The 14648-nt window shown below is 49.8% G+C and overlaps 7 protein-coding genes across 7 annotated transcripts; 5 read left to right on the top strand and 2 right to left on the bottom strand.

Moving 5' to 3' along the window:
- Positions 1 to 166: 166 nt before the first annotated feature.
- AUEXF2481DRAFT_29943 (uncharacterized protein) lies at positions 167 to 1414 on the top strand (the record flags this gene model as incomplete). The annotated part of the gene is made up of 5 exons (XM_013487670.1): positions 167 to 275; positions 330 to 523; positions 573 to 629; positions 678 to 697; positions 739 to 1414. 5 exons carry the CDS (start codon positions 167 to 169, stop codon positions 1412 to 1414), a joined length of 1056 nt encoding a protein of 351 aa, XP_013343124.1.
- Positions 1415 to 1582: 168 nt separating this feature from the next.
- AUEXF2481DRAFT_40497 (uncharacterized protein) lies at positions 1583 to 3326 on the bottom strand. Its single transcript, XM_013487707.1, has 2 exons — positions 2588 to 3326; positions 1583 to 2531 (listed from the first exon to the last, which is right to left on the bottom strand). Exons 1-2 carry the CDS (start codon positions 2979 to 2981, stop codon positions 1903 to 1905), a joined length of 1023 nt encoding a protein of 340 aa, XP_013343161.1. The 5' UTR covers positions 2982 to 3326; the 3' UTR covers positions 1583 to 1902.
- Positions 3327 to 3565: 239 nt separating this feature from the next.
- Positions 3566 to 5059, top strand: AUEXF2481DRAFT_5460 (glycosyltransferase family 31 protein; the record flags this gene model as incomplete). Its single annotated transcript, XM_013487592.1, has 1 exon — positions 3566 to 5059. One exon carries the CDS (start codon positions 3566 to 3568, stop codon positions 5057 to 5059), a length of 1494 nt encoding a protein of 497 aa, XP_013343046.1.
- Positions 5060 to 6260: 1201 nt separating this feature from the next.
- On the top strand, positions 6261 to 8183 carry AUEXF2481DRAFT_241941 (uncharacterized protein). Its single transcript, XM_013487845.1, has 5 exons — positions 6261 to 6430; positions 6481 to 6713; positions 6764 to 6820; positions 6878 to 6999; positions 7051 to 8183. The coding sequence occupies exons 2-5, from the start codon at positions 6585 to 6587 to the stop codon at positions 8102 to 8104; spliced, it is 1362 nt and encodes a 453-aa protein (XP_013343299.1). The 5' UTR covers positions 6261 to 6430; positions 6481 to 6584; the 3' UTR covers positions 8105 to 8183.
- A 1058-nt stretch (positions 8184 to 9241) lies between these two features.
- Positions 9242 to 10189, bottom strand: AUEXF2481DRAFT_5457 (uncharacterized protein; the record flags this gene model as incomplete). The annotated part of the gene is made up of 2 exons (XM_013487591.1): positions 9242 to 10043; positions 10104 to 10189. The coding sequence occupies 2 exons, from the start codon at positions 10187 to 10189 to the stop codon at positions 9242 to 9244; spliced, it is 888 nt and encodes a 295-aa protein (XP_013343045.1).
- A 419-nt stretch (positions 10190 to 10608) lies between these two features.
- On the top strand, positions 10609 to 12330 carry AUEXF2481DRAFT_29938 (uncharacterized protein; the record flags this gene model as incomplete). The annotated part of the gene is made up of 1 exon (XM_013487669.1): positions 10609 to 12330. The coding sequence occupies one exon, from the start codon at positions 10609 to 10611 to the stop codon at positions 12328 to 12330; it is 1722 nt and encodes a 573-aa protein (XP_013343123.1).
- Positions 12331 to 12969: 639 nt separating this feature from the next.
- Positions 12970 to 14648, top strand: AUEXF2481DRAFT_697422 (uncharacterized protein; the record flags this gene model as incomplete). Its single annotated transcript, XM_013487844.1, has 3 exons — positions 12970 to 13548; positions 13601 to 13992; positions 14043 to 14648. Coding segments are annotated over exons 1-3 (1114 nt in total), but the record flags the coding sequence as incomplete, so codon positions are not given.

Below are 14648 nucleotides of genomic sequence, written 5' to 3'. Positions count from 1 at the left end.
AGTTCTCCTGTCTCTCTTAAGCCTCGAATTCCCGTCATGTTGGTCGGTTCTACGCTGCTCGTTGCATCTCAACATACACTACCGCAAACCGTCTGAATCGATCGTCTATACATCCTATCCCTAGCAGGTACATCATAAGGCTTGATTACTACATACAGCCTACACGATGTACGCAGACCCACCGAGATCCATGGAACGCGTGAGCCGTCGCGACATCTTCACATCATTGCCCGCTAGAATCCAATGGCTGCATTCATTCCTAGAATTTGGAACTGGTCAGTCATGCAACGGTTTTGATGTTTCCCAGCTCTGACCTGGACGTACCATAGATGACGTACAAGCCTTGTTATCTGGGCAAAAGTACATCAAGGCAGTCATTCCTGCAATCGTCAACATTGTATACAAGAAGCTTCTGAAGTACGACATCACAGCTCGTGTGTTCACCACAAGGGATAGCAGAGATGAAGGTCCGGTGGAGAGTTGGCCAACCGAAGACAGTGCTCAGATTGAGCACAGAAAAATGGTGGGCCCTTCCTTGAGGCTCGAGCATGGTCATGACTGATTCTGGACAGTTCCTGAGATGGTATCTCACAAAACTCAATTCTGACTGTACACGAATGGACTACTGGGTAAGCTATCAACCCACAGCAAGTGTTGACTCGGCTGACACATCTTAGGAATACTTGGACAAAGTCGGGTAAGTCACTTGCGCGTACATAAACCGCCTACTTGGTATAGCGAAGAGGACATCGACTTACACTTCTGCGATAGCTTGATGCACGTAGGCAAAGGCCGCCAGAACCCTTTGCACGTCGATTACGTCTTTCTGGGTGCATGTCTAGGCTTCATCCAAGACTCACTGTTCGAAGCCATACTTTCACACCCACGTCTCGAGCTACACCGCAAGATAGCCATAGTCAAGGCATTAGGAAAAGTCATTTGGATCCAAAATGACCTGATAGAAAAATGGCACAACACCGACGGCTCCGAATATTTCCAAGAAGAAGCGGACACGTTGCTAGCGGAGATTCAAGAGGACGAACGTGAAGGATACCTGCATGGCAAAAAGATTCTCGGTGATGATGGCTCTTCGATCCTGACAAGCCGGACTGGCAGCAGCAGGAGCTCTGACAGCGGGAAGACATCGCTGGGCCGTCCGATCGAAGAAGCAACACATCTGAGCGACGGCATGAGCAGATGTCCTTTCAGCGGCATGTCTCGTACTGGTCCCAACCCTGCAGAACTGGAACGTCAACGCGCGACGTCGGCGCCTCGTTCACCGCGTGTGAATGGCACAGCGCCTGAAGTTCTTCAACAGTATCACAACCCTGGCACACCGCGTGTTCGCTTAATTGACGGTAAGACAGTGCTGAAGGAAAATCTCGAGCCCAACCCATTTCAAGCTAGAAAGTAAGTCCACTATAGTCATGTACGCTCCCAGCCCGACTTTTGTCCAAGCCCGCAAAAGCTGATGGTGATCAGGCAACAACATGTTGGCCAAGCCATCTGAGTACGACACCGGACAGATATCACCACACCGCAACATCATCTCGGCGACTAGGCAAGTGCTAAATTGTATCAGCTTTGATGAGAAGCCACGCGTTCGAACACAGCAAGATCAGGTACGCCGGCAGCCCTCAAACTGGAGGCTTGACACCTTGAGATCAAAGAAGGAAGGATACACCCAGTTGTGACTGCATACAACTGGTGAGATGAGGCGCATACAGGATGGAGTTGGGAAAAGAGTTGAACCTTTGTTTTCGAGATACCAAAATCACAAACCAGTACTGTCATAAGCCGATGAGCTAGAATGATCCATGAGTACTATCATCACCACCGAATGGAGGAATCTCTTGGCTCATCGTTTAGACCCGCGTCAGACAGCAGTTGTCAATCGGCAGCCTAGACTCCGACAGCTCTGCAACTGAGGTCCCAAAGACGATCCTCTGCCTGTTGATCGTAGGCATGGGTAACATACTCTGCACCACCGACTGGCGCGTTCTCCCCCGCTGCGACAGACTCGCCTACATCAGCGCAATAGACACCGCCCTTCTCATCAAAGTGAGGTGTCAGGGCAGCCCAGACAGTGGTTGCAGCACCCTGCTCGGGGCTCTTTTCGAGCTTGCCAAAAACATCCTTTCCGCCCAGGCTGGCAAGAGTGTCATCATTAGTGTGGCGCATCAACTCGGTATCGAAGATCACGCCTGGGTGGACCGAGATCGCATGCAAGCCCTGTGATCCGTAGAGGCGGTCAATGCTGTTGGCCATGTAGATGTTTGCAGTCTTGCTTTGACCGTAAGCTACCCAAGGATCATACTCGGATTTCTCAAACGCCATGTCGTCGAAGCGGATCGGTGACAAGGTGTGACCGTAACTCGACAAGGTGACTACACGAGAAGTCTGAGTGTGTGTGGATGAAGAGAGCAGTAGAGGTTTGAGCAGCTGGAAGAAGAGGAAGTGACCAAAGTGGTTGGCCCCCATGTGTGTCTCAAAACCGCTGACAGTCTTGCCTTTGGGAGCATTCATTACACCTATGTAAGGGGATCAGCCGGCTAGCAAAGAATGCCAGTTCGTACGAAATACTGACCGGCATTGTTGATCAAAATGTTCAATGTGGTACTCCTGCGTACAAAGTCCTTGGCAGCAGCGCAAACGCTGTTCAAGTCTCCAAGGTCCATGTAAACCACTTCTACTGCTTGGCCCTCGGGTGCATCCTTGGTGATGGCTTCGATGGCTTTCTGGCCTTTCTGCTCATTGCGAACCGTGATGTAAATCTTGGCTCCAGTCAAGTAAATCGCTCTAGCGGTCTGAACACCAAGGCCTGCACTACAACCAGTGATCAGAATCACTTGGTTTCCGAGTTTGCCCTCAAGACCAAGGTCTCTGACAACGTCAATGGCTGTAGGGCGCTGGTCCCTCGGCCCATTTGGTATTTCGTGTCTATTCAGATAGGGCCGATATGCTTGAACGGGAGGGGACATGCTTGTTGTACGAGGTTTTCGGATTTAAAGGTAGATGAAAATGGCTTGATGGCTTAGCGATGAGTTGGATCGAGACCCTGGCATTGCTCTCTCTTATGCGTTCGAGGCTGTGCCATTCTACAGGCCCAACGAGATTACAACGGAGATGTCAGAGCTTGTAATGTCCGCAAGCTCTCAACAATCAAATGTCATAGGTCGTCATTTATCATGCCTCATCGGCCGAAAGTCGACTTCATGGTCCAAAGTCCGGGCCGGAGATAGCGGTCAGCTGTTTAGCGGCATGATCGAAAGGCCTACTAAACTCGATCGAACAGACGGCATCGGGATATGTACAGCGGGATTGCGTATAATCCCAGGGCGACGACTACATCTTGTATGACTTATACGATGAATTTGGCTCGAGATGATGACCGGTCAGGTCGACGCTAAGTCGAGAAGAGTTAGCGGCCGCAGTTGTCACCAAAGTCGTCTCAGCTCAGAAGGAACGGTCGTTGCGACCCCTGACAAGAGAGCAGAAGGATAGAATGCAGGTAGGTCGCGCCTTCTCAGATCGGACGTCCAGGTAGACTACATCAGTCGACGAGATGCTTCTTACAATCCCCCGAGCGCCCCTGCCGGCAGGACTGCTTCTCGTCTCAACCGTCTTCCTGCTCACCTATCTCTATTTGCACGATCCGCTGAACTCGAACACACACGTCCTCTCGATCAAAGGATCCACACAGCCGACACAGCTCTCTCAGTGCCCGCCGTCGTCGGAAACCAGCGACATCGTCTTGTCCATCAAGACGGGTGCCACCGAAGCCTTTGACAAGCTCCCAACGCAGCTACTCACCATCCTGCAATGCGCCGACAATCTTCTTCTGTTTTCCGATCTGGACCAAGACATTCACTCGCTACACATCCACGATGTTCTCGATCGCTACGACCCTGAGTTTCTTGCGAATCATGCCGACTTCGAGCTATACCGCAAACAAAAGAAATACCAGGCCGAAGGTCGCGACATTCAAACGTTGGGCAGCATGAAAGACTCAAACTCGGACTGGCGCACTGCTGGACACAATGCTGCATGGGCTTTAGATAAATACAAGTTCTTGCACATGATCGAAAGAGCTTGGGAGTTACAACCGGACAAGGACTGGTATGTGTTTGCTGAAACAGACACCTACATCGTGTGGCGAAACTTGGTCCAATGGCTCAAAGGCTTTGACCCAACCGAACCGCTGTATCTGGGTCGAGGCGAACCCATGAAGAAAGAAGAAGGAGACGGCTTCTACTTTGCTCATGGCGGCAGTGGCTTCGTATTATCTCGCGCTGCCATGTACCTATTTTGCGAGACCAACAAAGGTCTCGCCAGTAGGTGGGATGCCAGGATACCAGATCTGTGGTTTGGAGATTACGTCGTTGCAAAGGCCATCAAGGAGGAGCTTGGTCTGAACTTGACCTCGGCCGCCCCAATGTTCAGTGGCCACAAGCCTATGAACCTGCCGATCGGCGCGGGTATCTGGTGTCATCCTGTCATTACTCAGCATCATCTGCGATCTGAGGAGGTCCAAACCTTGTGGATGCTAGAGCACGACTTCTACACCAACTCATCCTCGGGCAGTGTGCCACATTTGCGCTTCTCACATTTGTTTAGAGACATACTAACCGGGGTTAACTTCCCGGAGCTACGCCTAGAGTGGGACAACATGTCTCAAGATAGCATGTACACAATCAAGCCTCCTCGCACAAGAGTCCAGGCACTAAAAAAGCCAGACGAGCGCGTCGGTGAACCTACAGTCGAGGAAGACCCAAATGCATCGTCCGAGGCATGCAATGCTGCGTGCGAGGTCACGGAAACATGTTTCCAATGGGCCCATCTCAATTTTACCACTGTCGAGGGGACCAATCGACACAGTGGCGGAATCTGTTATCTGAGTAGTGTATTCCGCTTCGGCAATCAGAGGCCAGAAGAGTCGTGGGTTGATGAAAAGAATGCTACCAATATCCATTCATGGTCATCAGGGTGGCATCTGCCAGCAATCGAAGCCTGGCTTGCCAATGCGCCAGACGAGTGTGGCAAGGTTGACTGGACGTAGATTTCCCGTAATGTAATTGATGTATATACAAAAACAAATGCCTTTCACATTAATGGCAAGAGTCCTCGTAGCACAAGGTTATATAGTATTTCTACGTTTGATGTATACAGAGATCCGCGGTTCAGTTTATCTTATCGCCAAGATCTGATGCCGATTCTCCGGGCTCAGCTCTTACCGCGCCTGCTGTTCTGGAGAAAATCCCAATTCCGACATTCATATTCGATATATCTGGCCAGAATCTGTAACGGTCTAGTTTGATGGTCTCGAGATCAACTGCAGCCAACACTCTTCGATATTTGTGTATTCATTGGTTCGACCAGTGACCATTCGACCTTCCGCGTCATCTGATTAGATTGATAAGCATCTGAGCATCCCCCCTTCCGAGCGACTGCCACTGTCCTAGAGTTCGAGGATGTCGACTTCTTCGTCCCCATTACTGGAGGGACAAGTCTCTGCGGAGCGTCTAAAACTTAGACTGGCAAGGCCACGAACATACACTGGCTGGACGTGGTCTTCTATTGCTACAGTCATTTTCAACATCTCCATCCTACTTGGACTGACATATGGAGTCGGCGTCGGTATCAGTACGATAAAAAGTACTTTGATGCCGAGTAATGAGTACTGTCTGCATACTATTTCAGTCTCATATAACTACATTACATTTGCTGGAGAAGGGTACGGCACATACAATGGACCAAAGTGTCGCAACCCTCTGCGAATCGCTTCAACATATTCTTCTGGCAAGACGCTATGTACTGACAGAGAGATTGAGGCTGGCTTTGAGAAGATTCGTAAAGAGTGCGAGAAGGAAGATCTACAGCTGTCGGACTGGCGAAGACTTGTCGAGAACGTCACAAGCGATGATATCGCTCGAATGAGAGTCGTGGATTTTGACGAAGTACCCAATGGTAGAAATATTACAGAGCCGGTCAGACTATCCAAGCCGTTCTTCCATCGAGTTGGGAACACTCTTGTATGTTACCCTGTAACAATGTCAGAGAAACGCGACTAAGACTTACAGATGGCTTGGGAGTACGAGATGAATTGGCATCACCAATCAGCATTCGCCCTCTATGCATTCTGGGGCATGCTTCTGGGAGCTTCGGCGATCTTGCGTCTTCTGCAGACGCATCATACACTACTCTCCTCAGCGGACGCACAATCGAGCAAGACCGTTCAGGCCGCGAAGTCAATTTGGCGATGGTTCCGAGTGAGCCTAGTCATCCCACCGGCCTTCGGTACACATCATCAGCGCCTTTTATACTGGTGCACCATTCCGACACGTATGGAGACGGTAATAGTGGCCGCGTTTTATCTCCTTACGACATATTTGTCTGTGTCACACTATCGCCTGATATCTAACAACATATAGTAAGAGCTATGATGGGGGCCATCAAATACAAACTGCTGACCGTACCTAGCTGGGATGATGAGTCTCAACAACTCTGGCGGTACGTCGCCGATCGTACAGGCATAATGTCTTACGCGACGCTCCCTTGGATCTGGATCTTTGCTGGCAGAAACAATGTGTTCATGTGGGCGACTGGACTTTCTCATCAAGCTTTCAACATCTATCACAGGCATGTCGCTAGAGCTGGTACAGTACTCGCCATTGTACATTCTGTCGTTTACACCTGGCTATTCGTTGAGTTTGGTAGGCACCGATGTCTCGTGCTGATATATGTGGACTGACCCGTTTTAGAGGGATGGGGGATGTTCAGCAGAGAGTTCACTCAGCTTTGGCTCCTGATAGGCGTTGTGGTGAGCTATTGCGATGTATCCATTGGTTGTCCCCATGACTGACCACTGTATGTATAGGCGACGATCACTATGAGCTTGCTTCTACTGTTCTCGGTTTCCTGGCTGCGTGTTAAGTTTTATGAAGCTTTTCTGGTCCTTCATATTGCCCTTTCAGTCATTACATTGGCTGGATGCTTTCTGTAAGTTCTTGTCTGTGTCTACCTTTCGACCATGAAAGCTGAATCAGAGAGGCATACCTCGATCTTCAATGCCAGATACGATGCATATCTCTGGCCCATCGTAGTAGTATGGATCCTAGACCGCGGTCTTCGGCTGTTACGCCTTGTATGCTGCAATCTACAAGTACGGTTGAGCAAGAACTTGATACGTCGTATACATACCGTCGCTTTTTATAGCAAAGAGTCTGATGTCATCAGGCTCGATGTCCAAGCCGACTCTTTCCTCGCACGGCCAGTAGCCGGACAATTTTACTACCTATATCAGCCGTCGACATGGCAGGGTTACGAGAATCATCCATTCACCTTGGGAGCTTGGTCTCGTAAAGGCGACACGTCAGATGACGTTCAGAGTTCTCTGCTTCAGTATGCCAATGCATCAGACATTCAAGACGAAGGGGAAGGACAGTCGACTCTCGGTCAGCTGCACAGATCAGGAGGCTACACCTTGACGTTCTGGATCCGACCTTACGATGGCTGGACCAAGCGTCTGCGAGACGAATGCCTGAAGTCGTGCGATCGACCGATCACTCCAACAATCCTACTCGAAGGTCCATATGGCCATCACTGTCGTATATCGTCCTTTGATACGGTCTTATTGATTGCTGGTGGTACTGGTATAGCATCTGCGGTACCATATATCCTCGAACACATCGCGCTATCTGGAGCGCTGAAGACGGATACGACACGCATGCACTTGGTTTGGACAGTGCGACAAGCATCGTTTATTCAAGAAGTGTTCTCGCGAGAGCTTCGCGCTGCATCGCAACGAGATGATTTCTCATCTGATCTCTTTTTTACGCGGCGTAGCGAGGGAACAAAGCCCGAAGACGACGTATCGAACGACGGAGAACAAGAGGGGACTTCTCCAGGGATGCAATATGGACGACCGGACATTGCAGTCACAATCGCAAAAGCTGGGATCAAAGCAGAGGTGACAAGCACGAGATTGGCTGTGTTAGTTTGCGGCCCGCCTGCTATGGCCGACGAGGCTCGGAGCGCGGTTCATCGCTCACTAAAACGTGGGTGCCACAACATGGAGTACTTCGAAGAGTCATTCGGATGGTAGGACTGGCGTTGTGGTATTTGTACAATTGAGGTAATGGGTTATTTATCGCGCCTTTGCTTGTCCTTATTTTACCAACTAAGCATCGTCTTCATCCAGCATCTGCTCCGTGGACACGAGCATGACCTCGAGAGCATCACTGAAGGAGCTACCAAAGGTTGTTAGGAGAACAGTGGAGTCTCCATCAGCGTTACTATATTCCAGAACTGCCTTGCACGTGGGCTCAGCAAGGGCTGAATTGGAGTTTGCATAAATCGAGATGCGAAACTCGATGGCGTCTGGGTACAGTATGCGAGCATTGTCTTGATGAATGTTGTCAGGCAATGTGCTTTGATGTCAGTCATTTGATTTGCGTACTTGTGATCTTGTCGCGGATTATCTTGTAGTCGAACATGATTGGAAAGCTTGTTCTTAAGCGTCCTTGTTTGTTGAAACGATGATGGGTTCGTAAAGAAAGAAAACAGCAGGGCGGTGATAACCGCAGCCGAGGGTTTGCGATTGTAGTTTCGTGATGGGATTGACTGATTTTCCGCGACGACCAAACTCGTGCTTGAGCCGTAATGGACGACTCATCCGTTGACCTTAGAGCTTGGCTTCCGCGATCTCTGGCTGTACATTCGTCCACTTCTTGATGTCGCCGAAATTCATCATTCTATTTGAGCCCTCTGGTCCAAATTTGTCTTGCAGATCATCCCAATTGCGATTTACTGCCGTCTTGGGTCGCTATCTAAAGCTGTGTTTCATCCGAAGATCGAGCTTGTCCTCCATGGCATTAGTGATACTGTGTCTACAGTTAGCCATTAAGGACGTATGTGTAATCCATACGAGAAACTCACAATCCACCGATGACTGGGATGTGGCAGAAATCATGGCCCGAGGCACTACAACCCAGCATAAGGCTGGGGTAATCGGGGTGTTTAAATATTAAGAAAGCACGATTGGGAGTATCTGCATACCAACAGATTCGCGCAAAACTGAACGGTCTATCTGCGAGATGCGGCATAGTTTCGCGAAGGAAGCTACGAGCTCTTTCCTCTGCCTCTCAGGGACCTGATGCTTTACAAACGGGACACTTGACCGTTGAGAACTACCTGAGGTCAGTATCTAATGCAACCATTGCTCGAAAGGGCAAACTTACTTTTAAGGATCCATTGTGTAGTTGCAGTAGCCAGGATGCTCGTCGCACATCTTTAGCTCCACTTTGTCCTTATAAGGCTCCATGGAGGAGCCCCGGTTAATGTTAAACAACACTGGCAAGTCCTTGAATAACTCTATCTCCTCCTTTGTCATCTTGTTGTGAGCTATAGTCCAGGCTGTGGGACGCAGCTGATCCTTTATGTCGAAGGTTATCCCGGTGTTCGCGCCGGCACAAAGTTTAGTACGATCCGCTCGATGTTCGACTCCGTCGAGTGTCGTGGCTCCTCGGATATCCCTATCCTCGATGATTAGATTGTCAACTTTGCCTCTCCGCTCGCTAGTGACAAACACCGCTCCTAGACGTTGTGCCTCGTTCGCTGCGCTTTGCATAGATTTCCTTGCGTGGATCCAACCAGAACCTTTTTCCATCCACCAAACTTCCCATCCAGGGAAGTCTCCGGTGAGAACACCTTTAGGCACAGTCGCTTGGAAGTCTTCCTTCGTCTTAAGAGGTAGCCAACCTGCATCCTCGCCTGGACCGCTCGCGGAGTTCATATAAGCACGTCCAGTTTCGCAAGTTGCAGCAATGATGCATCCTGTTTCGTGGAAGTACGGTTTGAAGACCGGATTACTAAGCCAACCTTTCGTTGCTTTATTGATCAGAGTGTTTGCAACAAAGCGCTCGTCTGAATTAGCTCCAGCGACGAAAGTACTAAGCTCAAAAATCTTATTAACATCATTACCAGCAGATATAGGGGATGGCACCGGATATGGATCAAGGAGAGTAACGTGTTTGTATCCTCGTCTGCAGACAGTGTTAGGTCAAGCACGCAAGCTAGAGCAGCGGATGCTTCGAGGTGCATACCTTTTTAGACGCAATGCAGTAGATATGTTCCAAGTACCTGCCCCGACGATAAGCACTGACGAATCCTGAGACAACGAAACAGGCATCTTGGAAGGGAGATTTTTGATGTGTGTGTTGTACGCTTAACGAAGTGTGATGGACATTTCTTGAGACATGGGAGCAGCAGCGCTAGTGACCTAACTGGTCGCACTTCCGATGCATGTCGCCCAGGGAAAGCAAGCAGAACTACCAGGCACTTGACATCAGTAGTCAAGTACGAGTACAACGATGATGGGAAGGGAAGAGGGGAGACTCTCACAAAGTAGGAAGGTCCACGCCTGAGCCTGGGCCACCCTTGGCAAGCTCACGCGATCAGAATCTTAGCCGCTTCGACTTCCCACCTGCATCCCCCGGCCTACAGCGGTCAATGAAATCTTGGACCTTCCTGAGAACCTCCACCGCCCCATCATCCTACCGGATGCGCCGTCATGTCTAAGGCACATCTTTTCTGTTCCAGACATCTACTATGCCCCGCAAACGCTTGAACGCTCAAGAGCCCCCGCGAAAACGTAACAGGACTGGTTGCAACAAGTGTCGCGCTCGTAAAGTTCGGTGTGACGAACAAAAACCAGTCTGCAGTCAGTGTCATGCTAAGGGGTTTGAGTGTGAAACGAGCATAAAGCTCAAGTGGGAGCAGGATTATACCAGCGCTGGGCGAGCATTTGGCAGAGCGGGATTGTGGAGCAAGAATGCTGCCGAGAAATCAACTGTATCTTCACCATGTATTCATGTCAACGACGAGGAAATCTTTTGGATACAGACACCTCGAATCTCATCATACAGCTTTGTCAACGCCACCGTAGGAAATGTCGAACAGTTGACGACTCTGGACAGCATTGCTTGGGAAATTGGGTCAGTCTTAGATGTTGTCCGCGTTAGTGATCGCGATGACACCTCGAGCACTGCTTCCTTGTCGCCGTGGCTATCTACTAGGGAGCCATTATTCGTACCTCATCAGCGCATGATACCGTCAGCACTATCCATGCTACCTGGTCTTTCCAATCCAATGCACTCGAGCCTCTTATCATACTATCTGGAAAAGATTTGCCCAATCACTGTCCCAGGCTCCGTCAACAAGTCTCCTTTCGTAAATCTGGTTCTACCATTCTCAATCTCATCTTCGCCTGCTGTTCTAGAAGCCCTTCTCGCGCTTGCAGCTTGCCACAGATCAAAGAACGACGCGGCTTTCCGGTCAGCCTCATTGAGGCTTGGAGACAACGTTCTTCGCACTCTACGACGAAGACTCAGTGCAGAAGATCCTCTACGAGTTGCCCTGGATCCTGAAACGCTGGTAATTATGATGATCTTGTGTCAGTACGAGATCATTAACGAGTGCGATAAACGTTGGGTTGTTCATTTGAGAGGAGCTCGAGATTTGATTCGGATCAGACGAAACGCTCGATTGTCTCTTGGGACTGGACAGTCTTCCAATGAGCTCATAGAGTTTGCTGAAAAGTACTTTGCTTTCCACGACGTGATCGGACGAACAGCTTGTGGCGAAGAGCCCATCTTTGGCATTGACTTTTGGACATCAGACGGTGAAGATACCGACGCTTGGCTAGGTTGTTCCTCTGGTCTAGTGTCTATATTGTGTGAGATCACCGAGTTGAGTCGGCAGCATAGGTCGAGACCAAGTCTGAGTCTCCTACCAGAATTTCAGTCCCAGGCAGCCTCACTGGAGCGCCGACTTTGCGGTCTCCATCAGCGAGTGTTCGATGAGGAAGACGATACTCTGCAATTGTCCGCTGAGTTAAAGAGACTGGTCGCTGAGCTATACCTACACTGCTCTCTAAACGGTGCGACGCCTGCAATGCCTCTCGTTGTCGGTCATGTGCAACAGATACTTCGCCTCATTTCCGTTCTGCTAGAGCATGAAGTGCTTGCGGGTTTGAGCTGGCCTCTGTTCGTCGCAGCCGTCGAACTCGAACCAATGGCAGATCTAGAATGGGCTGAGCGACAGGACTTACCTCACGAAGTACCAAACTATGCCCGACCCTTTGTTTTGTATGCATTGAACCGTCTACGCGGTTCGATTGCCAATATTACCAAGACGCGGTCTGTCATCGAAAGAGTGTGGCTTCTCAGAAGTCAACACGATCTGTCGGAGATACACCCCAGCCTTACTAAGGATCAGAATGACTGGGAGCGATATGTCAGCCCACTTTGCGGCGGCTTAAGTCTTGCTTGAGGACCGAATAATTCGTTGATTTGGAACATCAAGTCGAATCAACATCTCTCTACAGTACAAGCATAAAAAGCCTTGGGCGAAACCCAGGGATCAGCATATCCATCCAGATGTTGACGGTTACCTATCAGCTTTTGTTGTTATCTTTGGCGAAGGCTGGACCTTCTGTCAGTTGTTATGGTAGTCACTTGCGGCAGGAGGTATGTGCCACATCATGGGCTTGGCCTGGATTTTTGTACTGAACATGATAAGCATGGCCTATCTTTCCCCCAGATAACAGACTGGGTGGACGCGGTGAAGCTTATTAAACGTACAGCTGTAATTCCCATTGGCTTCGCTTGTACCTTCGGCTTCTCCGCATCAACGTCCATCTGTCGGAGGTACATTGATACTTCAACCGTTCATCTTAGCAATTACGCCTGAGCGAACAATGATCATACCGCATGAGGTCGAGGTCGCCAGTTGTGATAAAGAGCATACTGTCCTCACGAGCCCTGGCCTGCCCATTCAAGTCATCGCTGCCTATTCGTCTACCACAAAACACGCCATGTTAAACCTGACCTACGACCTTGACGTACCAGGCGCTGAACAGCTTGTTGATGGTACGATGTAGTTGTCCATCACGTCTAGAATATGCTGAAATGTTCAGTGAATCACGTTATCGACGCTGCTCATAAAGGCGATTCCGATATTGTTCTTATACCACGTCCGACCGAATGCGGATCAGACCCTCTTGCATGGTCTAGATGGAAGAAATGGTACCAGCTTTTCCTGCTAGCGCTATATGCGTGCGCGTTCTCGTTTGGAGAAAATACCCTTGGTGCGGCATAGACTACTGTCTCTGAGGATATCGGTGTATCGCTCGTCAACATGAATGGAGGCAGTGCACTCAACTACCTGCTCCTTAGTCTCTGTAACATCTGGTGGATCAGCACGGCAAACAAAGTTGGCCGACGCCCAGTGTTCCTGCTTACCACTGATATATTGTATGGCTGGCTTGTGGCAAGGCCGTGCTCATGGCACTGCTCAGTGGTTTTTATCAAACAGTTTGAATGGTGTCGGTACTAGTGCCTACCAAGCTGTTATCCAGCTGTAAGTATTTGATATGTTCTTCGCTCACGAGCGAGGTATGACGCTATCATTCTACTTGTTTGGCCAGCAGCCCGGCAGTATACTTGGCCTGATCACTGGCGGTATCATCTCGGACCAACTCGGCTGGAGGTGAGTAATGTTTCGGCACGACTATGCCACGTTGCTGATAATTGTATCACAGATGGACACAATACTGTGTTGCGATGATCGATGCAGGTGTCTTGGTGCTTCTGTTCTTCACTTTTGAGGAAACTTTGTTTCCCAGATTCATCTTCGAGAAAATACAAGGAGTCCTTCCTGTGACCGAAGGCCGATCAAGCCCTGCAGAGCTGAGCGGCGGCAATAGCGATCTCGACGAGAAGGACGTCAACCGCGTTGTTACTGTGCAATCAAACAGTCACGATATCCAGCAACGGGATCTTCCTCGCCGAACCTACGCGCAGGAGCTCAAGCTTTGGGTATACTTCCCAGAAAACAAGACAACATACATGCAATACTTTCGACGCCCATTTGCTCTATTCCTTTCCCCGAACGTCGTCATCTCTGGCTGCATATTTGCTCTTGGCTGTACAGGTAAGCTCAATTCGACCCGTCCTGATCTCCGCCCCTTCGACGTATAATAGCCGTTATTGTCTCGTTTTACACCATCTCCGAGATCCTGACCGAACCACCTTACGATTGGAGCACGTCTTCCACAGGCCTCGTCTTTCTTGCCGCCCTTATTGGTAACTTCGTGGGATGGTTGACCGGAGTTCTCTCCGACCAGATTGTCATCCGTTTGTCGCGAAGAAACGGTGGTGTGAAAGAGCCGGAGATGCGTCTGTGGACGTTGTGCTTCTCATTCGTCTATGCTGCTGTCGGGTACATGATGTATGGCTGGGGGGCTCAGACTGGAGCTCACTGGATGACGATCGCCTTCGGAGTCGGTTGTATGATCGCTCACCAAGTCTCGGCTTGCTCAATCGCTATAACATACGCTTTGGAATGCTTTCCAGGCATCGGAGGAGAACTGGTCGTCGTACTCGCTATTTGCTCTTCCTGCATAAATTTTGCTATAAGCTACAGCGTGCAGCCGTTCACCGAAGCAGCAGGTTATGGTTACACCTTCCTCTTTTTCGGCCCCTGCGTTCTATACTCTATGCTCTATGCTCTATGCTCTATGCTCTATGCTCTATGCTCTATGCTCTATGCTCTATGCTCTATGCTCTATGCTCTATGCTCTATGCTCT

The sequence above is a fragment of the Aureobasidium subglaciale genome (assembly GCF_000721755.1).
Source record: "Aureobasidium subglaciale EXF-2481 unplaced genomic scaffold scaffold_12, whole genome shotgun sequence".
Taxonomy (NCBI): domain Eukaryota; kingdom Fungi; phylum Ascomycota; class Dothideomycetes; order Dothideales; family Saccotheciaceae; genus Aureobasidium; species Aureobasidium subglaciale.
Note: the sequence above shows the minus strand (reverse complement) of the source record. Positions and strands in the feature narration are given on the sequence as shown.

Excerpts from the sequence above, each read along its gene's own strand:
- AUEXF2481DRAFT_241941 (XM_013487845.1), top strand. The coding sequence starts at position 6,585 with ATGTGTTCATGTGGGCGACTGGACTTTCTCATCAAGCTTTCAACATCT. Across the intron at positions 6,821-6,877 it reads GGCTCCTGATAGGCGTTGTG|GCGACGATCACTATGAGCTT; the intron begins GTGAGCTATTGC and ends CTGTATGTATAG. Across the intron at positions 7,000-7,050 it reads ACATTGGCTGGATGCTTTCT|GCATACCTCGATCTTCAATG; the intron begins GTAAGTTCTTGT and ends TGAATCAGAGAG.
- AUEXF2481DRAFT_40497 (XM_013487707.1), bottom strand. The coding sequence starts at position 2,981 with ATGTCCCCTCCCGTTCAAGCATATCGGCCCTATCTGAATAGACACGAA. Across the intron at positions 2,532-2,587 it reads CATTTTGATCAACAATGCCG|GTGTAATGAATGCTCCCAAA; the intron begins GTCAGTATTTCG and ends CCCCTTACATAG.